Source organism: Arvicanthis niloticus, chromosome 1, assembly GCF_011762505.2.
Source record: "Arvicanthis niloticus isolate mArvNil1 chromosome 1, mArvNil1.pat.X, whole genome shotgun sequence".
NCBI classification, from domain to species: Eukaryota; Metazoa; Chordata; class Mammalia; order Rodentia; family Muridae; genus Arvicanthis; species Arvicanthis niloticus.
In genome coordinates, this window is record NC_047658.1 from 106,999,254 (window position 1) to 107,023,680 (window position 24,427).

The window sequence follows — 24,427 nt, forward strand, 5'->3', positions numbered from 1 at the left end:
AAAGATTCAGAAGGCAAAAGAAAAATACCAACTAAGACTTTCCTGTGTTCCCAAGCAGTGGCTGTAGAACTGCCTGACTTTATATTTCACTCATGTGAGCAAGCTTTCAGTGTTCCCCACCTCTCTTTTTATTACAGTTCTTGTGAGTGAGTTCTCTTTTATTACAGTTCCTTCTGAGGAAGCACAGATGGTAATCTTCTGTTGCTGCAGGCTTTGCTTGCTCCCAGCATATGCTGGGTGGAACACTCATGCTGTGGCATAAGCCTTTATGACTATATTTTTACAGACAATGTCTTAGTCAGTGTCCTGTTGCTATGAAGAGATGCCATGACCATAACAGTTCTCATAAAAGACAGAAGAAAGAGGATCCAAATTAATAAGATTGGAAGTGCAAAGGAGAACAAAACAATAGATACCAAGGAAAGCTAGTAGTCCACCAAGCTGAGGGAACTTTCTGATCTTTACAACCTACCAAAGTTAAATTAAGTTCAATAAGCAATTTAAACAGACCCAGATCATTAGTGAAATAAAATCATTAATTTAAAGACTCACAATTTAAAAAGGTCAGGGCCAGATGGATTCAGAGCAGAATGATACCAAACCTTCATAGAAAAATGAATGGCAGTACACCTCGAATTATTCTTCAAAATAGAAACTGAAAGAATATTTTCTGATTCTTTTTACAAAGCCATATTTACTATGTATCAAAACCACAGAAAGACCTGACAAAATAGAATATTATAGGCCAATTTCCTTTATAACCATAGATGGAAAAATTCTCTTTTAAATATTTGCAAAATAAATTTAAGGACACATCAAAAAGATTATCATGATAAAGTTGGTTTCATCTAAGACAGTTGTGGTCAACTTTTCTAGTGTTGTAACTGTTTTTTTTTTTTTAATTATTTTAATTATTTATGTTTCAAATGTTGTCCCCCTTCCTGGTTTCCCCCTCCACAAACCCTGAAACCCACCCCCTTCCCCTTTGCCTCTAAAAAGGTGCTTCTCCACCCACTCACTCACCCATTCCCACCTCACCCCTCTAGCGTGTGCCTTCTCTGGGCATCAAGCCTACACAGGACCAAACATATCTCCTCCCACTGATGCCAGATAAGGCAGTCCTCTGCTATATATGTATGCTCTACATATGCCCATGTATGCTCGTTGGTTGGTGGCTTAGTCCCTGGGAGTTCTGAGAGTTCTGGTTCGTTCATACTGTTGTTCTTCCTATGGGGTTGCAATCCCCTTCAGCTCCTTCAGTCCTTCCCCTAACTCTTCCATTGGGGTCCCTGTGCTTAGACCAATGGTTGGCTGTGAGTATTTGCATCTGTCTTAGTCAGGTGCTGGCAGAGCCTCTCAGAGGACAGCCATGTCAGGCTCCTGTCTGCAAGTGTATCTTGGCCCCAGCAATAGTGTCAGAATTGAGTGTTTGCAAATGGGATGGATTCCAATGTAGGGCAATCTCTGGATGGCCTTTTCTTCAGTCTACTCCATTTTTGTCCCTGCATTTCCTTTAGACAGAAATAATTCTGGGTTCTAAATTTTGAGATAGGTGGGTGGCCCTATTCCTTAACTGGGGGCCATGTCTACCTACTGGAGGTGGTCTCTTCAGGTTCTATCTCCCCGTTGTTGGGCATTTGGGCTACTGTCATCCCTATTAGGTCCTGGGAGCCTCTTGCATCACTGGTGTCTGGGACTTTCTAGTAGTTTTCCCTATTCCCCACTCCACACTGCTGAATATTTCTATTTATTTTCCTGGCCCTCAGGAATTCTTTTCTGTCTTCCCCCGCAATATATGATCATGCCCTCCTTTCCCCTTTCCCACCCAGACTCCTCCCTCCCTCTGCGTCCTGTGATTATTTTGTTCTCCCTTCTAAGTAGGTTTGAAGATTCCACACTTTGGCCTTCCTCTTGTTAAGCTTTGTATAGTCTGTGAGTTTTATTGTGGGTATTCTGAGCCTTTTGGATAATATCCCCTTATCAGTGAGTACATATTTATCTCCTTATACAAAGCTCAAGTCCAAGTGGATCAAAGTCCTACACATAAAACCAGATACACTGGATCTAATAGAAGAGAAAGAAGGCAATAGCCTTGAACACATTGGCATGGAAAATTTTCCTGAACAGAACACCAATGGCTCAGGCCTTGAGATCAACAGTTGACAAATGGGACCTCATGAAACTGAAAAGCTTCTGTCAGGCAAAGGACACTGTCAATAGGACAAAATGTCAACCTATAGATTGGGTAAAGATCTTTACTAACCCTACATTCAATAAAGAGTTAATATCCAAAATATACCAGGAACTCAAGAAGTTAGACTCAAGAAAACCAAACAACCCTATTCAAAATGAGGTACAGAGTTAAACAAAGAATTCTCCACCAAGGAATTTTGAATGGCTAAGAAGCACCTAAAGAAATGTTCAACATCCTTAGTCATCATGGAAATGCAAATCAAAATGATCCTGAGACTCCACCTTACACCAATCAGAACGGCTAACATCAAAAACTCAGGCAACAGCAGATGCTGGTGAGGATGTGAAGAAGGAGAAACACTCCTCCACTTCTGGTGGGATTGCAAGCTGGTACAACCACTTTGAAAATCAACCTGGCAGTTCCTCAGAAAATTGGAAATAGTTCTACCTGAAGACCCAGCTATATACTCCTGGGCATATGCCCAAAAGATGCCCCACAAGAGCATGTGCTCCACTATGTTCATAGCAAGCAGCCTTATTTATAATAGCCAGAAGCTGGAAACAACCCAAATGTCCCTACACAGAAGAATGGGTACAGAAAATGTGGTACATTTACATAATGGAATACTACTCAGCTATTAAAAACATGGACTTAATGAATTTTGCAAGCAAATGGATGGAACTGGGAAATATCATCCCTAGTGAGGTAACCCAGACCCAAAAGGACATACATGGCATGCACCCACTGATAAGTGGTTATTAGCCAAAAAGTGTTGCAACTCTTTAACAGTTCTCCAGGTTTTGGTGACCCCTGCCATAAAATTATTTTATTGGTACTTAATAAGTGTAACCCTGCTACTATTATGAGTCATAACAGAAATATCTTATATGCAGCATATCTGATATGTGACCTTGTGTGTTTAGCAACACACAGGTTGAGTACCAATGATCTAAGAGACCCACGTATGGTTCACCATACATAAATCAATAAATGTAATCAACCACATAAACAGACTGAAAGACAAGAACCAATAGATCATTTATTTAGATGAATAAAAGGATTTGTGACATCATCCAACACCCTTTCATAATAAAAGTCCTAGGTAGACTAGGAATTCAAGGGACATACTTTACCATAATAAAGGTGATTTACAATAAGAACACAGCCAACATTAGTATAAATGGAGAGAAACACAAAGCAGTTTCACTAAAACCAGGAATAAGACCAGAATGTCTGCTCTTTCCAATATCATACTTGAAGTCTTAGCTACAGCAGTCAGATAATTGAAGGAGATCAAGGGAGATACAAATACGAAAGGCAGAAGTCAAAGCATCTTTATTTGCCAATAATATAGTTCTATACATAAAGACGCTAAAACTCTACAAGCAAACTTTACAACCAATAAACACTTTCAGCAAACTAGCAGGATATAAAATTAACACACTAAAATTAGTAATCTCCTATATGCAAATCACAAACACACTAAGAAAGACGTTAGAGGATTAACATGGTGTTTTGAACAGGAATGGCCCCAGTGGGCTAATGTATTTGAATGTTTATTTATTGGGGTTGCATTATTTGAAGAGATTAGAAAGATTAGGAGGTGTGGACTTGGTGGAAGAAATGTGTCACTTGGAGGTGGCTTTGAGGTTTCAAAAGTCCATGCCAAGTCAAGCCTCCTTCTTTCTGCTTACATGTCAGGATGTAGCTCTCAGCTACTGCTTCAGCATCTGCCCACATGCTACTATGCTCCCCATCATGATAAAATGGACTAAACCTCTGAAACTATAAGCAAGTGCTCAATTAAATGCTGTCTTTTATAAGAGTTGCCTTGGTTATGGTGTGTCTACCCAGCAATAGACCAGCAACTATGACACAGTACCTTTCATAATTGCCTCAAAAGAGAAGAAAGAAAGAAAGAAAGAAAGAAAGAAAGAAAGAAAGAAAGAAAGGAAAAAGGAAGGAAATCTCTTTGTAGACAAGTAAGTGGAAGACATGTGTAATAAAAACCTTTAAGAAACTGAAGAAAGAAATTGAAGATTGATTATGCTTATGTATCATTAGGATTACAGTTATGAAAATGGCCACCTTACCAAAAATGATCTATAAGTTGACTGCATTCTCCATCAATGCAGTTCTTAAAGAAATTGAAAGAACCTGAGCCTAGATAGGCCAGGAGACTAGGGAAAACCAAATACTATTGTTCTGCTTAAGGAACTTCACAATAAATGACTCCTGAGGGCATTCTGCTCTACCCATAGGTCAGCATATTACACAGCCACCATCAGAGAGGCATCCTCTCGCAGCAGATGGGAACTAACACAGAGACCCACCACTGGATTGTGCAGAAAATGGGAGACCTTTGAACACTCAGGGCCCAGGGAGTTATGCTGAAGAGGAAATGGACAGTTTTGACTTGAGGGTTGCAACAGAGAACACTCAGACACAGCCTAAGAGCCAATTGAAAGTCAGATAGCTGGTGGCAACACGTGGGTATTTGGGGCCCAAGCATAGACCAGAGCTTTTCTCAGGGTCAATATTTAATCAAGTAAACCATGTTCTAGCTGGAGAGCTCCAAGGTTCCTTTCCCAGCACTGCAAACTAAGCTGATAGTTACAAAAGCAATATGCAATTGGCAAAAGTAGGTCAGGCCAATCTTTGCTAAAAGACCACATCCTTGAGTTGTCTTTCTTCCTGGAACTGTCTTTCAGTCCCCCCCCCACCTTACTGGCACTTTTCTTGGCAAGATAAAATTCACCTAAGGTACCAAAAATGGAGTCACCATAGTCAACTTATACCTCTTGTCACAGTTTGTAAGAGTCAGAGGTGGTGGATGACTCCAAGGAGACATTGCTTCGCAGACAGAGCAAGGCTGAAGCACAGATGAACTCAAACTGTGACAGCACACTCAGGTCCTGGTCAAGCCAAATGGAGTCCCACTCTGCAATGGGCAAGTGGACAAGGGCTCCCAGTCCTAAGCAAGAAGCTACATGCAATTCCTACTTGCTGGGGGTTTTCTCCTATGGAGTATCACCGGGTGTATTAACCACACTCCTGGTAAGCCCCATGCCCAGGATCGTTAACCAACACAAATGGAACTCAGTGGTAGTTTTATAGCCCTTTTTTCTCATGTTGCTTTGTCTTAGTGTTCTTTTGCTTGTATATTCTAGGTGCCATTTTTTTGTAGTTTTTTCACTAATTGATTAATTAACTAATTAATTGACTTTACATTCCAACCACAGCTTTCCCTTTTTCCTCTCTGCCCTTTCTCCTCAGAGAAGTGGAGGCCTCCCATGGATAGCAACCCTCTTTGGCCTATCAAGTTGCAGAAGGACTAGGCATATCTTCCACTGAGGCTAGACAAGGCAGCCCACTTAGGGGAAAGGGATCTAAAGCAGGCAAGAGAATCAGTCAGCTCCTGCTATTAGGGGTCCCACATGAAGACCATACTACAGATGTGTTACATATGTGTAGACGGCCTACGTCCATCCCATACATGAACTCTGGTTGGTGTTTCAGTCTCTGTAAGCTCCTATGGGCCCAGGTTAGTTGATTCTGTAGTATTTTGTGGGATTTTGTGTGTGTGTGTGGGGGGGGGGGTATGTTTCTTGTTTTTGTTTTTGCTTTTACATATTTGCTTTTTAAAGAGAGAAAGAAAAGGGGCACAGATTTGGGTCAGTTGGGAAAGGAGAAAATGTGATCAAGATATATTGTATAAAAATGTATATTGTGCATCTTCTCTGACTAAACCCAGACCCAGCAGTCCTCTGCAGTATATGTGTTGGGGGCCTCATATCAGCTGGTCCATGCTGCCTGGTTGGTGGTCCAGGGGCAGGGAAGAGGTACGGGATGTGGAATAGTAAGAGGGTAGACAGGAAAGGGAAGAAAATTTGGAGTTTAAAATAAATAAATTTATTAGTTAAAATTTTATATTGTATAAAAAAGATTTTTTTCAATAAAAAATCACATAAGAGATTTTTAAAGTTTGCAGTGACCACTCGTATAACAGTGTGGGGATGCTGCTCTTTCTGAAGTCAAAACTCAGACAAAGCTTTAGTTTCTGTGATGAGGACAGGACCATTCAGGCTTATATTTATCCAGAAGTTCAGTCCATTGACATCTGCATTGTGTCCAGTTGTGGTTTTCTGTGATGATCTCCATTTGCTGTGAAACGAGAAGTTTCTTTGGTGAGGGGTCATAGCTACATTGATCTGTTGGTATAAGGGTAAGAATTTGAATGTAGTAGAGAGTCAGCTTGTCTAGCAAGGTGGCACTAGTACAGTCTTTTCTCAGACTTATAATCTCACTAGTCCCAAGAACCTGGTTATGTTTCCAGTTCCAGGTGACTAAGTCAGGGTGTCTATTGCTGTGAATAAACACCATGACCAAGGCAACTCGTATAAAGGAAAACATTTAATTATGGACTTACTGACAGTTTCAGAGGCTTAGTCCATTATCATCATGACAGAGAGCACGGTGGGAGCATGGCAGCACACATGGCATTGCAGTGGCAACTGAGAGCTACATCCTGATACAGAGAGAGAGAGAGAGAGAGAGAGAGAGAGAGAGAGAGAGAGAGAACCAGGGAACCAGGTATGGACTTTTTGAAACCTCTAAGCCCACTACCGTGACACACTTCCTTCAACAAGGCCACACCTTCTTATCCTTCTCAAATAGGGCCACTGATATGTGGCCTACTTAAAGCCTTAAATCATGGTATTAGAAGATACATTGCACACTGCCAAAGGAGAAAAGTAAGCACCAGTCCAGGTTCAAACTCTTTGATCTAAAAGAATAACCTGCCTGCAAAAGCAATAGTGGCCCTCGGCTTGTGGGAGTAACCAGCCAATACCAGGCTTAAGGCCTACTCCATGAGATGAAACCTTTACTCAATGCTGCTTGGCTGGCTAAGAACCTGACACTTGATAGGCAGGGACCGAGGGGAAAAATAAAATACACTGTTTTACTAAAGGAACTTAGTTATAAATGACTCCTAACAATGGTCTACTATACTCATAGATCAGTGCCTTGCTCAGCCATCATCAGAGAAGCTTTCTCCTTTAGCAAATGGGACCCACAGCCAGACAATATACAGAGAAAGAGATCTTGGAACACCCAGCTCTAAAAAGAATGTCTCCATCAAGTCTCTCTCCTCAGAGCTCAGGGAACTCTGTGTGGGAGGAGGTGGTAAGATTGTAAGAGCCAGAGGGGATGGAGGCCACCAAGACAACAGGGCTGGCACACATACAAACTCACAGAGACTGAGGCAGCACACACAGGGCCTACATGTGACTGTACCAGATGGAGTCCTAGAGCTGAAAGGAGAAGTGGACACAAGCCCCCATCCCTAACACAGAAGCTATGTGCAATTGATAGACAATCTCAAATGAAAGATTAGTTTTCTCCAAGGGAGTTTCACCAAGGAAACAAACACATGAATGGGTCCCACAACCAATAGGAAATGAACTCACAGTCTGGTGCTCACCAGGAAAAGTTAGCCACAAGAGGATCGTTGGAAACAAAGGATTGAAGATTGACCTCAGGAGAAGGATCCCAGGGAAGCCAGCCCAGGCTATGCCATTATTACATGGAGCTTGGTTTGCTGGATGGGACTGGGAACAGACAGCACAGCATAATCACCTACACCCCTCTTCCTGAAAACCCCTCTGGAGCACTGTGGGATGGAGTAATGGAGGTGGTACATAGTGTGTTTTGAGTGCCAGTAAATGTTCGTCCTGGACTATTTTCTGTTTTAGAACATTCTTCTCTGGAAATATGTAAAATTCAGAAACCTGAAATGTCTTTTCATGCTGCCTTGAAAGCTGGATGAGAGCAGTCTGATCATACTGTGTGCCCTTCATGTGGCACTCCTCATTGGAAGGTCCTGTCCCATCACCATCAGCCTGGCCTTAGCTTCTGATTCATAACTCATACTCAGGGACTCCTTCACCACACACTAACTGGTAGAGTCTAGAGTGGGAAGTGACAAGAGCTCAGTACACAGTCGGGATGGCCTCAACCTTAGTGACCACAGCTCCATCTCCTATCAACAGGAGGCTGCTTTCTCAGCATTTAGGGTCTGGGGTACTTACACTGGTATGGAGGAGGGGTTACTTACAGGAATGTGGAGGAGTGGTTACTTACAGGAGCTGAAATTTTGAAAAAGGCTGCATCACCAAAGGTCACCACAGGTTGGTTGACAGCTCACAAAATTTTGGAACCTGGAGAACACTCCAAGCATCTCAGGAGGTTGGAAAGTGTTCTTTCCAATAAGTCAGTAGGTCTAAACCTATTCCAGGTACCTAAGCTGGTTGCATCTTCTTCCAGCCAGCTGGTCTGGTCTCAGAGTCTTCTTTACAGCTTTGCTTGTGTGATGGTGACTCTCAGCAGAATTTATTACCTATTAATGGACAGGAGGGGCCTTGTGAATCTGATTAGTTTTGGGAATTTACTGAAGATATTTCGATTTTGCCCATTAATTTATTTATTCACTTTAAATCCCAGACATTGCCCCCAACCCACACCTTGAGAAGGAAACTGCAACCATGACATCAGCCCACTATGGCTCCAAGTAAGAATGACTTGTGTTTACATAGACAGTGGTGACTCTCGTTATTGGCAGTGATGCTCCTGGACTGACAGGAAGCATGTCCTACATTGTGAAGGAAAATGTTTGCAGATAGACAGATGGGAACAGGCACAGTGAACAGGGTTCATGGGTAAGACTGAGCCAGTGGGGAGCATTGCTGCGTTCTATGCAGGCAAGGGAAACATTGTTGAGGTCTGGATTTTTACCAAATAGTACATGCTGCTCCATTCTCCAATGGTGAGCGTTTGCCCGCCTGTCATGATTAGACACCATGACAAAGGGAGTTCACAGCAGGGTCTCTTTGGGTTGACAGTTCCGGAAAAATAAGAGTCAATGTATTCTTGATGCAGAACAGCAAGGAGCAGGCATGGAGGATGGAGCAGGCAGCTGAGAGATTACATCATCAACCATGAACACAATGCAAAGAAAGGAAACTGGAGGCATGGCAAGGCTATAAAACACTAGAGCTCACCTTCAGTGATGTAGACCCACACATCCTAAACCTCCCCAAACAGTGGTGTCATCTGGCAGCCAGCTGTTCAAATACCTGAGCTTATGGGAGTCATTTGTTGTTCAAATCAACACATCATCTGCCCCTGCCTGATCCCCAGGCCAGGAAAGACCTTCTTTCTCTAGGTTTCAAGGTTGCAGTTGACACTCCTAGGCTTTAGTGGTTTCCTTGAAGTGACATTTGGGTTTTTGTTTCCCAGAAAGCTCTACCAGAAACAGTTGGCCTCAGTGATGCAGATGAAGGAGAGATGATTAGTTTTATTTATTTTTGACAAAATGCTACTGTTTTATTTTGTAACACTAAATATTTTAAAGTAAAATTATAGACACACGTCTTGTTGACTTGGTTGCAAGTCTTGCCACCAGCATTAGATATCCTAAGTTCCAGGTCTTGCTCACAGAGCACCCTATCCTATCACTGGGTCCTGAGTTCCTTTTGGAAACCAAGACAAGTAGTTTCCCTCAGTACTAATAAATAGATGATGAAGTATGCACATGTCCTTAATACTTTATTACCATAATGTAAATTTAGCAAGCCCACAGTCACTCTCCCTGCAATTAGTAAACCCCTTGTTTGTATTTTTCATTCAATATATATGTATATGTATGCATTTATGTATATATGTATGCATATATGTATTTATGTACATATGTATTTATGTAAATATGTATATGGGTAAATATTTTGCATGTATATATGATGTACATATATACATATATATTCATATATATGTATACATGTATGTGTATATATATGTATATATGAACATATGTATATATGAATATATGTATGTATATATGTATATATGAATATATGTATGCATATACATATGTACATTTGTATATTTGTATATATGTACTTATACATATGTACATACACACAGACACATACATATATATTTGTTTCAAGTGCCAGAGACCAAGCATCACAACAGCTGAGATACAGACATGGAGTATTGCAACCTCAGCTCTGATTCAATGATAAACCTATATAGGAATTCCTCCTGGGGGGGGTAGGATTCAAGATGGTTCTTTTCCTTGAGGATTAAAAAAGTCTCTAAACTCACATGCATACCTTCATGAAGGTATACTGAGGTCTCAGCCATTTTCCCGAAACAGTTGAGCTGTCCTGATTTATGGGTCTCACAAGGAAATAGTCAGATTATCTCTCTGGCATTGGTGATGTAAACTAGATGCTCTTGCTGGAAACTCAGGCCAGTGAAGAAAAGATACTAAAACTAGCACAGTTCACAGGTGAGAAGCCATAAAGGAATTAGGCATTTATATTAAATGATTGTGTGAGCCAAACACACATTGCATGGAAGCTAGTAATTTTGTAACACACTTACTCTTGTGATGTCTTTGTTGATGTTTTCCCTAGCTTCCAGCAAATACAAACTTATGGATAAATCAGGTCCCATGGGGGCACACCAATAATCCCAGGACTATAGAGGCTATAATAAGGGGATCTGGGGTTAAAGACCAACCTGAACTATACAGTAAGGCTCTGTCTCAATAAAAGCAAGACAAACACAAAAACAAGTCTACAACTAGAATCACAGAGAGTATCTGGGGCTGAGTGGAGCCTGGCTAGACCCAGAGGAAGAAACAAGGTTTTACTGGAGAGGGATCTTATGGAAGGGAGGCTAGGATTTTGTCCATGTGGGACAACCAACCAACCCTTTGATTCAGGTTGGCAAGCTATTGGAGTGGCACACAATGCGTTTTCCTGCACTGGATGCCAAGCTTTGGACGCTCCAGTAAATTGTAAGATAGGATTGGCTCTGGAGACAGCCATGCATGTGTGTGGGGTTGCCTTTCTACTTTTCAAGAGTTACTATGATCCAAATCTGATGCCTACTCCTCTGGAGCTCAAGGAGTGAGCCTAGTCTATGTAACTTTGTATCTTTATAGGTGTTTCAAACTATTGACTATTGATGTATTAGCCTTCAGAGATTATAACTAAATGTGGTCCCAAGAGTTCTTTATGTCCAAACTGCTGGAAGAGACAGCACCTCTACAAAGAGAACAAATTGGCCCCCAGAGACTGAAACCTGGCATTGAACAGCCCCGTGTGTACCAGCCCTCGGCAGCTCCAGGACATCAACAAGTGGAGCTCCTGTACGTCACAGCAACGGGATGATCCAAACCTGAGCATCCCATCCCACTGAACAAGGACGGCCCAAGGTCATCCTCAGATCAGTTCTAGTTTAATTCTCATAAGAAGGCAGTCAGATGTAGCCCAGACAGGCCTACTTAACTCCATGACAGATGTGTATACTCCCCTGACGCAGAGGGATGGAGAGCAGGAACTCCTCCATCAGTGTGTGCAATGTCAGTCCTTTTACTGTGTGTTACGGATAAGGACAGGCTGCTGTGTCTTCTGCAGGAGTCCATTGAATGTCATCAGACTTGCTTTCATAGAGCCTTCATGACCAGTGACCCCTAGATTTCCTCTTCTGGGACCACTTTCCTATTTGGGGTTGGCGAGGAGATAGTCCCACAGTTGCTTCATAAATAAAAATGAAAAATGTAGCTCACTGTGCCTTCTCGAGGAGTCAAAGTATTCTGTGATGTCATACCTGAGATGAAGTGATGGTGGTGGTGGTGCTCTTGCTTCAAGGTGACATAGGACAGGCCAACGCATGTCTATGAATAAGGTCTGTCTTGAATAAGGTCTTGAATAAGGTCTGTGCACCTTATTCAAGTTCTTGACTATACAGCCCCTCCCTGCTGATTAGCTGTTGCTGTTAACGACCTTCACTGCATGTGACCATCACAGCAGCCAAACCTCCACATGCCTTTTCACAGGCAGAAGACAGTGTCCTCACCAGCCCCACTGGCAGTTAGGTCCATGGCCACACTACCACCTCTCACTGCTGGGCTGTCTGGGTACCGTGCTCTGTGGATGACTGCTGCTCCTGTCAGTGAGGGGCAGATGACCAGTTTTCCACAAACTAATTAGCCCCAGTTTTGGGGCTTACACACTACAAACATGGTTAATTATTTTGGATCATGCATTATCCCTAAACCAGGTTTACAGCCTTTGATTACTTATTAGTTTTATAACTCAATTTCATCTCTTTATGGAAAATTGGCTAGAAAGATCAAATTGAAGCTCTTATATCATCTTAATTGCTCACATCTTGAGTTGTGCTACAAGTGTTGAGTTTGTTGTTCTGTTAAATGGGTGACGGTTTGGGAGAGATTGAGAGTGTGTATATTGAGGACTTTGAAAAATCTGGAACTTAAGGTGGCCTGTGGTCATTTGGTTTGTGGAGTTTGGATTATTTTAGCTCCTTTGGTCTTTGTAATGACTGATTCTGAATGGGTTACTTTCTACACTCTTTTGTGACTGCAAAGGATAGTTCACTTCTGTGGTGCATCTTCTGGCTATGAAGGGAAGTCAATCTGCTGCTAAGGTCTCATGCCACAGAACATAGTGGAGTTCAAGTCCTGTACACTGTTGCTGACCTTCACTTCTACAGTCTTCACACAATCTCTCCTCATGGGAAGACTTGGACACTGCAGTGAAAAGTTGCATCCATTCAGGGTCAACCTCAACCGTGATTTACCACAGTGACTATGCACTCCCCAGGCAATGCATGAGAGTGGCCCACTCTCTCTGACCTCACACCATGATGAACTAACTGGTCATTCAGTGTTGGTTTATTAATAGGACTATGTCACAGCAAGATGATGTAATGATCTAATGATGTAATGATAAAATGAGGTGAGGGAAACCTATAGGCTATGCTGAGGAACAGTTTGTTAACAGGAAATACATCTTCCTACATGGATCAAGGGTACATAACTCTCAGTCAAGCTGTCTTGAGGGCATCCCGAGAGTCGAAATCACCTTGGGGTCAGTGTCCTAGGGCTGTGCACATGACCTCAGGCATCTGCTTTCTCTATGCCTTAGAGTCCTGGTGTCTCAGCTTGGGGACTATGGCCTGTAGGGACTCCTGTTTACCTCACTGTGGGTAATTGCTCTCTGAGGGCCACTCCCTAGCAATCTCAGTGTCCACCCCTTGGGGCAGATCCCACTTTAAGGTCAATAGAAAACAAAGGAGTCACAGGGCTCTAACTTTGTGGCCACACTGTATGTTCTCCATGACATGTAGACATCGTGGGTTTAGATGGGTAGCCACAGACAGCTTCTCCTTCCATGTGAGTTGCTCCTTCCTCTATTCACATCTTCCCTTTGGGTACCCATCTTCTCTCCTACTCTTTCCTTCCTTCCTCCCTCCCTCCCTCCCTCCCTTTCTTCCTTCCTTCCTTCCTTCCTTCCTCCCTCCCTCCCTCCCTCCCTCCCTTCCTCCCTTCCTTCATTCCTCCCTTTCTCCCTTCCTTTCCTCCTCTCTTCCTTTCTTTCTTTCTTTCTTTCTTTCTTTCTTTCTTTCTTTCTTTCTTTCATTCCTTCCTTTCTGTGTCTTCTGCAAGGGAGGGATGATTCTCAAAAGAGATTTGGTTTTGTTTTGATCTATTTTAATATATAAAAATGAAAAAAAAAAACCCTGTTACCAGAATCACTTTGATTCATAGTTACAGTTTGAAACTTTAAATGCATGGCCCTGTACGGCTGTTTTATGACCTATCTGGGCTGTTGATCAGTGAACAGAAATCTTACTCTGTGGCTTGGCTCTGAGGCAGATCTGGGTCTTTAGAGAGACATGGTGGTTTCCTGTGGATCTGGTACAGAGTTCAGGGCTCAGAGCCACCTGTGGCCTGAATAGTTATAAGCAGACAGGTACTGAGGCTGAGATGTAGACAGAGAGGATTTGGGGGTTTAGTTGAGAAGCCCTGCCTTCTGTATAAGGCCCCTGGGTATCTGCATGGAATGGTGACAGATTACCCTTTGCTTTTTGAAGGACAATATGGGTTCTGAAGCGTCTATGGGTAGCTTAGCTCTTCAGCAGAAGGAGATGGGTTATCAAAAGCTCAGGCTCTGCTCTCAAGCTCACCCTGTAGGAGAAAGGCTTTGATCTGTGCACTCACAGGGAAAGAATGTCTTCCTTGTTCAGCACACACCATGTGAGTTCTTTGTTTTCATGTAGCCAACATCCCACTCATGGCATCCCCAGGATGGGTCTGGGCCTGCTCATCCCCATCAGATAGAAAGGGGCCGAGCTCTGTCTGCATGCTGATCAGTCCACATCCTTCTGTGCCTGAGAGGCACATATTCAGGAGCGTCCTGGATGACTAGAGACAGATATGTGTATGAGGTGAAGGGAAGACAGACTTGAAGCTGGGTAGGAGTGATAGCCTGGAAATTTGGGGCCTGGCTTAAGGTCAGGTCCATGCCTTTCTAGCTGTGTTTTGGTACTGGCATACCCAGGCACCTTCTCTGGCAGGCACAAGCCTTTCCAGATAAGTGAATGATACATGTTGTCCTCACTGGGTTTATCATCCTCAAGGGAGTGACTTAGAGTGGCCATGTAGACATAGACAGTTGTGGTGTTTACAAAAGGGATGTAATCATTTCCCAAGAGCTAGGGTTATATGTACCACCTGCATGCCATTCTGTAACAGCTTTGTGTTCTAAACCTATCCAGACGCCCACTCCCTCCCTCCCTCCCCCAAGCATGCTTCCCAGAACTGTTTTTCTGCCAGCCTCTGAGAATCATGATAAGAATCCTTGTTAAGGCTGGTCTTCTTTAAGTCCAAAAAAAAATCTTTTCTGAGGAAATGATTGCCCTTTGGTACACCTTAACAGGCCAGCATACATGCTTAGAAGAGCTCCAGTTCTCAGAGCATCATAGGATATGATCTATGTCAAAGCAAACAGAGGCTGTAGAAGGATACTGCCCATCACAGGCAGGGGTTCCTTCTGTTCTGGGTCTACTGTGTACAGAGTGGAGAGTTCATACACTGTCACACTGTGTTGATAGATGATGCCATCACTTGTACAGCAACAGCGCCCATGAGAAGCACTCCTACTCACAGCTGGCTGGATCCTGTGTGAAATGATGGCTGCCCCACACCCCGTGTCTCCTTGACCATCCATTGCTGTGTAACGCCCAGTAACTCCCAGGACTCACTGTCAAATGGCAATAAACAACTACACAACTGTGGTAGAGTTTGTCCTGCAGGGACTCTCTGGGGATCCTGGGCTTCAGGCTCTCTTCTTGGCCTTTTTCTTGCTTCTTTACATCCTGGCTCTTTCAGGAAACACCCTCATCATCATAGCCATCAGCCTCAACCCAAGTCTTCACACCCCCATGTATTTCTTCCTTGCAAACCTGGCCCTGTTGGATATCGTCTGCACATCCACTGTTCTTCCCAAGCTGCTGGAGGGTCTGGTGGGTAAGAGCACCCACATCTCTTACAAGGGATGCATGACCCAACTCTTCTTCCTGACCTGGTTTCTAGGGGCTGAGCTGCTGCTGCTCACTGCCATGGCCTATGACCGCTATGTGGCCATCTGCCGCCCGCTGCACTACAGCATGCTGATGAGCTGGCCCGTCTGTGTCCTGCTCGCAGGCAGTGTGTGGGTGATCAGTGCAGCCAGCACATCTGTGCACACTGGCCTGATGGCACGACTCAATTTTTGTGGCCCCAATCAAATTCGTCACTTTTTATGTGAAGTCCCAACACTGCTGCTTCTGTCTTGCAGCCCAACCACCCTCAACAACATCATGATTGTCATTGCAGATGTGTATTTTGGTGTGGTCAACTTTCTGTTGACTATGATATCCTACAGCTTTATCATCTCCAGCATTCTGCGCATCCGCTCCACAGAGGGCAAGAAGCGTGCCTTCTCCACCTGCTCTGCCCACCTAGTGGTGGTCATCCTGTACTACTCCACTGTCATCTACACCTATTTGCAGCCCGGCTCTGGATCCTCCTTGGAGAATGGCAAGGTTGTTGCCTTACTGTACACAGCAGTCAGCCCTACGCTGAACCCCATCATTTATTCTCTGAGGAACAAGGATGTCAAAGTAGCCCTCAGAAAGTTATTTCCCTGTCTCCATTGAGGAGGCAGAGGCACCCATGTGACTTGATCGAGCTGTTGATGAACTATTTGGGGTCCATGACTAAAAATCTGATGTCATGTCAGAGAACAGAAAGGCAATTTATGTGGCAGATGTACATGTACTGTGCTCCCTTGGGCGATCCACTGGTAATTTCCTTTTGGAAGTGTGGACATCCAGGTTTGAGGCAGGCCGTGTGTTTATATCCTGGGTAGATATCTCTTATGTAGAGCCTTTTGGTATCATGCATTGGAGAAAATCACCCAGACCCCCGATATTGGACTAACTCCTCTTAGTTTGAACTTGAGAACTGTGTCTGGAGGTACCATGGTCCTTACCCCTCTGAGAGGAGAGAGAACAAGCAATCTGCTTCTCATACCAGCAACACCCAGGAAGGTGTGGGTTGACTCATCAGTTCCTCTTTAGCTGGGATGCTTTGCCATCATAGTAGAGGATGCCAACTGTTTCATGGTTTGGACAGAAGCTTTTGCAGACTGAGTAGGTATTCAGTCTCCCTCTGGCCTCTGAATGCTACTGTCCACAGCATCCTCCTAGACTCTCTTCTCTCCTCCACACAGTTTCCTCAAAGCTATGATCAACCCTGTGTTGTCTGATGCTGTTGCTAGCAGTACCCAAGTGTACAGCTGCCTCTGAATCCATTGGTATAGATGGTTTTTAAGACCTTGATTTCCTTGCTAACTGCTTCTTCCAAAACACTTGTTTATTGACCAACTGCAGGGCATGTCATGATTGCTTTCTCACTGTAAGGGCATTCTCATGATCCTGGAAAGCCTCCATGAATGGACCAATACCCTCCACTCAGCCTACAAGCACACATGCATAACAGCACCTGTCAATGTCATGCTGTTCATGTTCATCAGAGAGCAGGCTACAGGATCCAACTCTTCTTTTTTCTATCAAGTAGGCTCTTAGAATTATACGCAGGTTATCAGGCTTAGCAGTAAGCACCTCTACTGGCTGAGACATCTCATTGGTCCTACACATTTAGTCTTGAAATGTGTTTTCTAGCCTGTATCCAGGGTTTTAATGTTCTCAGTGCCTTACTGAAAGAGCTCAAGCACAGTGAATTGGACAGGATTTAGCCGGACAGCTGTGATGTTGTCCCCATGGCTCTGCTGTTGAGTTCTTGCTCTATATCCACTTCCTAATTTATTTATCCAAGTGCTCTTCTTTTTTACTCATTTCAAAGCACGTTGCAAATATCAATTCACTCTTCCTTACATATTTTTAGATGCATATTAGAGACAATAATTTGTTTATAGGTTTTCCTGGCTTGGGGCTCTTAAATTAAAAATTTTCAGACAGTGAAATGGGTGAATCAGAGTATCTTTTACTGAGTTTTGGCAAATATACACAGCTATGTAATGCAAGAGTGGCAATGGTAGCCTTCAATGTAGGACATTTTACCCAGGGCTGGTCAACCTGTCAGACCTGAGGTCATCAGTGCCCTTTGTGGTAGTCATTGTTGTCATGATATTTCAGCTGCAGGTCAGTTTTGTGTGTTGTAGAACTTTGTACAAATGGCATCATGCAACACACATTCTTTGACATGTGTGCTCTTTCATAGCATAGTGTTTTTTATTTTTAAATTTTATTTATACGTATGAATGTTTTTGACTGAATGTATGTATGTATACTACAAGCATGCCTGGTGCCCTTGGAGGTCAGGAGAGGGTGTTGGATCCCCTGGAATGAAGTGACAGATGGCTCTAATCCAACATGTGGGTGTGGGACTAGAACCCAGTTCATCTTCGTGAGCAATAAGTGTTCTTAACTGCTGAGCCATCTTTCCCTCTCACAACAGTATTTTAAAGATTCATTCTTGTTCTCATGCATGTTTAACAGGTACTGTGTTCTTTTCTATTTTGGTGAGCACTAGGTTCTAAGGCTATAACACATCTTATTATCCAGCTTCCATAGATAATCATACAAATCCTCTCCATGCTTTTCTTTCTCCCTAGTCTACATCCATGCACAACAGCATGAGTGACTGTGAATGGTTTTGCAAGGTGTCAGTGTGTGGCTTGCTGAGTCTTGTAACAAAGTCTTCATCGGGGTTGTACTCATCACACTCTCAACAACAATGAATGGGATTCTACTGCTTTTACCAGCACCTGCATTCACTGATAGAAAGAGGCTCAGAATTGAAGGCGACTCAATCCTAACTTCTGCTCAGCTCCTGAGAGGCTCTCTGCTGCTCTAGGACTGACACTGGCATTGAGGATGGCCTGCACTATTTTTCTTTACTGCAGAGGATCAGTCCTTCCTACAAACTACCCCAACTACTGCTTCACACATCTGTTCTGCCCCCATGCTCATTAACACCCCTGTTGATTTATTTGATGTGTAACTTAGGGAGGCGTTACTTAAATTCTAAATATTTAGGCATTTCCCAGTCAGCACTGTTACTTGCAAGGAGTCATGGATTTGACTTGGTCTAGCTTCCTTCCAGTCAGTTGCTCCTTGAGAACCCTGTGCCTTTCAGTTCCTGATAAACTGAGGCACTTCCCCAGGTGTGAAACATTCAGGCTCTGTGTTCCCTAGAAGTCAGTGAAGCTGGACGGGACAATTTGTCTGAGACAACAATGTCATATACCCTGTAAAGCTTGCAATCACTATATCCTGGCAACTACAGTTGTATTCTTCTTGGAAACTGCCACTATATTCTGTTTCAGATAAGGGTATACAAAATCTGATTGTTTGTAGTAAACTTGTCTCATCATCAGTTTTGCTGAGACTCCTCCATCTTGGTCTGGTTTTTATCTCTCTCTGACCATATCAGGAGATCCTGGCTCAGTTAAGTGCTGGTAAGTACAGTTGGCATTAAACCTGCAACCCTATCTATCTATCTATCTATCTATCTATCTATCTATCTATCTATCTATTTTATCAGTATACCCTTTTAATTGTGTTGAGACTTGTTTTATGGCTGAGTATGGGGTAAAAGTTCAGAGAAACCTCATAAAGTTCCTGTATCCTGTCATTGTGTGTGGCACTCATGTACTGATAGTTCTTGCTGATGTCTGTCTTCTTGTTCTGTTCATTACTGAGATGACTGAGATACTCCACTGTAATAAACCAGTTTAATTTGCCTTGAACTTATATCAGTTTCTCTTCCAGTGTCTAATGGTTCTGTTGCTAGGTGCAGAAGTGTTTTTGGGTTCTTCTGTCACAATGATTGTTTCTAACTCCATGTTAATACTTTTCATCAAGAAATAAGTTCCTTTATTCACGCTACTAACTTCTGCTCTGAGATTAACACTGTTATTAATGCAGTTAGTTGCTCCAACCTTCATTTAACTGGTAGTGTGATGTATTTTTCATTATTTTACTTCCAGACTAATTTATTTCTATATTTTAAGTATATATTTTATAGACATCATATAATATGGTTATGCTTTATTCTACAACTTGAAAAACATGCAATAGTTGATTTAGATACTCTGACTGTATTTAATGTAGTTATTTCATTTATAAAAGCTAACTTCAATGTGTATAGACATCTTAGTGACTGTTTTTTCAGGACTCAAAAGTTGTTGCTCTTTTTCATAATAAGAAGCATGTCTTTCTTTTTCTGTATATGACATGCAATATAATTATCTTTTCTTGAAAGCTTGTATTCTTTTGAGTTCACATCGTGCACCCCAGTCTGACTCATCTCCTCATCCCTCTGTATCTGCCCTCTGTCCTTGCAACATCTCTCCCTGCTTGTTCTTCCTATGGGGTTGCAGACCCCTTCAGCTCCTTCAGTCCTTTCTCTAACTTCTCCATTGGGGTCCCTGTGCTCAGTCAGATGCTTGACTGCAAGCATTTGCCTCTGTGTTTGTCAGACTCTGGCAGAGCCTCTCAGGAGACAGCTGTATCAGGCTCTTGTCAGCAAACACTTCTTGGCATCTGCACTAGTGTCTGGGTTTGGTGTCTGTATATGGGATGGATCCTAGGTGAGGCAGTCTCTGGATGGCTTTTCCTTCAGTCTCTGCTCTACACTTTGTCCCCATATTTCCTTTAGACAGGAGAAATTCTGGGTTAAAAATTTGGAGATGAGTACATGGCCCCATTCCCCAGCCAGGGGCCTTGCCTAACCTCTGGATATTGTCTCTACAGGTTCTCCCTCCCCTTTGTTGGTCATTTCAGCTAATCTCATCCCCATTGGGTCCTGGAAGACTCTTGCTTTCTTGGCATATGGGACTTGCTGGTAGCTACTCCCAGTTCCCCATCCGCCATTGCTACACACCTTTGTTTAAATTCTTGACCCTCTGTATATCATCCTGTCTCCTCCCATACTTGATCCTAGCCCCCTCCTCCCCGTCCCCACAGTATACACTATTGTTCAAATATATTTATTTGCAAATTTTCATTGCAATGAGTCATTGTTCTGGTCAAGACCTCTGGCTTCTGTTATGCCGTCAGTACTGGATCCTCACTGGGACGCCTCTCAGATACCCTGCTGTTGCCCTGTGTCATGGATCTGCTGGAACAATCCATTTACATGCTCCAGCAGTTTATAGATGGGGTTGATGGTGGGGTGGGACAACTCAAAGCCTTGGATCTGGGCCTGAGTGGCAGCTGAGTTGGGCTCTCCCACACCTATACCACCAAGACCAGCTCTCCAGCACTATCTTCCCTGGCTCACTCAGGAAGGGGGTGGGGCCATTTTTCCTGCTTTCATGACCTCAGGGCCAGGTGTCCTGCCTGTCAGAGGTGGCAAGATGCCAGGGATTAGGAGGGCATCTTTCTCTATCCCACAACACCACACAGCAGACATCAAGAGGCATGGGCACCTCTCCCATGCTTATGTACTCAGGGCAAGCTCACTTGTACCCCTGCCAGCAGGACCAGCTCTACTCTGCTGCCCAGGCAAGGTTGGGAAATGGAAAGAGGGACTGCTCTCTGGAGTGCTGCAGCCAGTGGGGCATGCGGGCAGCTCTGCATAGCCCTTGGACGTGAATATGGTCCTAGGCAGCAGCCCAGATCAGGGCCATGGCCTTTGGTGGTAATATGGGTCCTTGATATTAGTAGAGACACCCTGCTGCTACATAGCCACAGACCCAGACATGGACTTCACCATGGCCTCAGGTGGTAGAGCAGATGACACACATCAGACTTTTCCTCACTACCCTCTCATCTCCAGTTCTGCCTCTCCTCATAGTGCTCAAACCATTCTGTTTCTCTTTCTCTCCCATCTCTCCACTACACCCTTACACATTATAGTGGCTCCCACTGTGGGTGGGCCATACAGTGGCTGGGCCTCTGGGTGTCTTCCTGAAGTGTAACAATCTTAAGGGAAGCAGTTCCTTGATTCCAAAGGTGTTGTTCAGTATATATGTTCTCCCATGTTGAGTACTAATCAGGCCTGATCTTTTAGCATCTGAGACCAGACAAGTTTGAAAGCATTGAGGGCACTATGACAGTAGACCGGACTGAATATATGCTACAGGAGACATGTCATAACAGAAGGGACTGTTAAAGCATCATCTACTTACTCCAAATACTCAAGGGATTGACAGACCAAAGAAAGATTCTGTCAAGACAAGCGTGGTGAATAAATGGTTTTATGGGCAGCTGCATTAATCAAAAGTCCCACATCTAGCTAATTTTGGCATCTGTACACCTTAGCATCTCTAAGATTTGTATAGATAGACAGGAAAGACTGGTGATTGGATTCCCAGGAGAGCACCCTGTGACCTTTTCCAATGGAGCATGACAACAACCGCATTACCATCACCCCAGATCTAGCTCCATGCTCTATCACTTTGCTCAGTTCATTGCCATTGCTGTAGACCAAGCTCTCCTATGGGCCATTGAAGCCACTGTGCTTCAGGGTGGCAATAGATGTGTCAAGCTGTACAAGAGGAGGCCATATTGCTTTCTCTCACATGGCATCTCCAACTACAGCAATTGTGATGGGATTCAGAGGCTAAGCAATGGCCTTTACCATCTCATTGGGTTAGGTGAGGATTGCATTCAAGAAGCAAAGTATATTCTAGATAAATAAAATGTTTAAGAAGAGGATATTGTGAATTTTGGGAGTGTTACTAAACTAAAGTTCGGGTTCTAAAGTGTATGAAAGGCTTGATGCCTTCTGGGGTACAGGAATGGACTCATTTTCTCTGCTGAGTAAATCATTAAAGGTCAGGAAAGAAGTGATACTGGAAATCACGGGGAGTCTGAGTGGAGCCATCATATTATATAGGGAAAGTTGGGGTTTCTTCTTGGGTTCTAAGTCTTATTAATGCATTAACTTAAGAAACAACTCACATGAAAGTGCAAGGGCAACTTGTTACAGATGAAAAGAAAGACTTGGGTTCAGGTGAGCTTGCAGCTTCCCAGAGGAGGAGACCGGAGATGGGAAGGTGGGATTGGGGTCATCCTGTCTGAAATAAAACATCCAACCAAATAAGCAAATAAACACCTATGGAGGCCAGCCACATGGCTGGAGGAATTGCGTTAGAAAAAAGTAAGAAGGCCTAAAGTGTTAGGGAATTAAAAAAGAAAAATCCAGGGTAAGCAAGCTGTACACTTTGCAACTGCCTTGGAAGAAAAGAATGAAAAAAAGAAGGGGGGATCCATGTATAAAAATCAGCCTGAGGAGGGTCTGTCACATGACAGCAGAGAGCTAGGGGTGCAGAGGAGAGAGAGAGAGAGAGAGAGAGAGAGAGAGAGAGAGAGAGAGAGAGAGAGAGAAAGAGAGCCTGCCTGACAGTTAGGGAACTCAGAGTCATACTTATGCTCTGTCCAGCATCTGAAAGAAAAAAACATAGTCCTGTCACTCCTAGCCAGGACTCAGAAGAGCTGAAGCCTCATGGCAGCTTCCATGGACTTTGTAAGAGGAGAGAATTCTAGATAGGAAAAGTATTTTATCTTAAGATTAACCCACATTTCTAAGGGTGACACTCCCCCCAATTCTCTCTACTTCCCCTTCCCTACATCCTCTCCCAGTCAATTATCCCCTTTTCCCATTTCCCTCCCACCCAGAAACCCCCTATCCCACCCCTTCCTCCTGCTTCTATAAGGATGTGCCCCCACCCACCTACCCACTCCCTCCTCCCCACTTTCAAATTCTTCCACACTGGGGAACCCAGCTTTCATGGAACCAAGGACTTCCTCTCCCACCTATGCCCAACAAGGCCAACCTCTCCTACATATACAGCTGGAGCCACCTCTTGCCCAACTTGTCTTAACACTCAAGGGAGGTGACAAGGGCATGGCTCCACCTAGAGGTAGACTTCATTTTTCACTGTACCTGGCTTTATTTGCGCTGTGGATTTGAAAGCATCTGCAGCCACTCCAGGACAGTGCACCCCAGGCCCAGAGAGCTGAGGAGAATAGGGCAGGCTGATTTCTGAGTCGTCTCCTCACATTGATTAAGGCTAACTCAGAACACTTCATCTCATGTCTTTTCTCTCCTTAATATTGCCATGCCATGAAAGGTCAGTGCCTGTCTGATGTCCTCTAAATAGAATGGACAGAGAAAGACAAGGCTATGACTTGAATAAAAAAACTTTCCCATGGGCTTATGCACTGGGGTTTTACTACCAGCTTACAGATGCTTGTGAAGTGACTAGATCTGATATTGCATCTTTGTCTCAGTGATATGGTATTGGGAGTTGAAGGTCTACTCTTGATCACAGATATAGGAGGAAGCTGAGCATTTGGAAGGAATGGCTAAAGCTCTTGAACCACTAATGCAGCCTGTCCCACACTGTGCTGGCCATGCCTCATGCTCGTTTGTAGGGTAGGGAGGATCCTAGGGAGGCAATCCCAGCACTGTTCCCAGATTGGAACCTGCCCATGGCTGTGACCAGAAAATTGTGATTAACCACATAGATGGCTGGACCACAGGCTGGAATCATGTGCACTGGGGCACAGGATTCAATGTCTACATGTCAGCGATTGTTGGTTGTGTGGAGAATGTGGAGTAGACAGGAGCAGGGAAGGGCTGGAGGAAGATGGTGGACTAATACACCAGTCCTTATTCCTGTAAGCAGTTCAGTGAGATGTGATTGAGCTTCTGAGTCCAGGAAGACAATTAAGGCATGAACCTGATTACTGAGGCAAGGAGAGTTTATGTCAAAGTCCAGGCCCAGCCTGGAGAGGTGCCCTGGCCAGGGCCCAGGTGTCAGACAAGGCCTGTAGTTT

General features: G+C 43.7%; 1 protein-coding gene across 3 annotated transcripts; it reads left to right on the forward strand.

The window, feature by feature from the left end:
- The first annotated feature begins 13,346 nt into the window (after positions 1-13,346).
- LOC117717245 (olfactory receptor 13A1-like) lies at positions 13,347-20,645 on the forward strand. 3 transcript variants are annotated; one of them, XM_076912827.1, is made up of 2 exons: positions 13,347-13,463; positions 15,010-20,645. In XM_076912827.1, exon 2 carries the CDS (start codon positions 15,341-15,343, stop codon positions 16,268-16,270), a length of 930 nt encoding a protein of 309 aa, XP_076768942.1. In that variant the 5' UTR covers positions 13,347-13,463; positions 15,010-15,340; the 3' UTR covers positions 16,271-20,645. The 3 variants fall into 3 exon arrangements, with proteins under 3 accessions (XP_076768942.1, XP_076768937.1, XP_076768944.1); XM_076912822.1 differs by having other exon boundaries at positions 13,360-13,463; positions 15,185-20,645; XM_076912829.1 differs by having other exon boundaries at positions 13,387-13,463; positions 15,206-20,645.
- Positions 20,646-24,427: the final 3,782 nt, after the last annotated feature.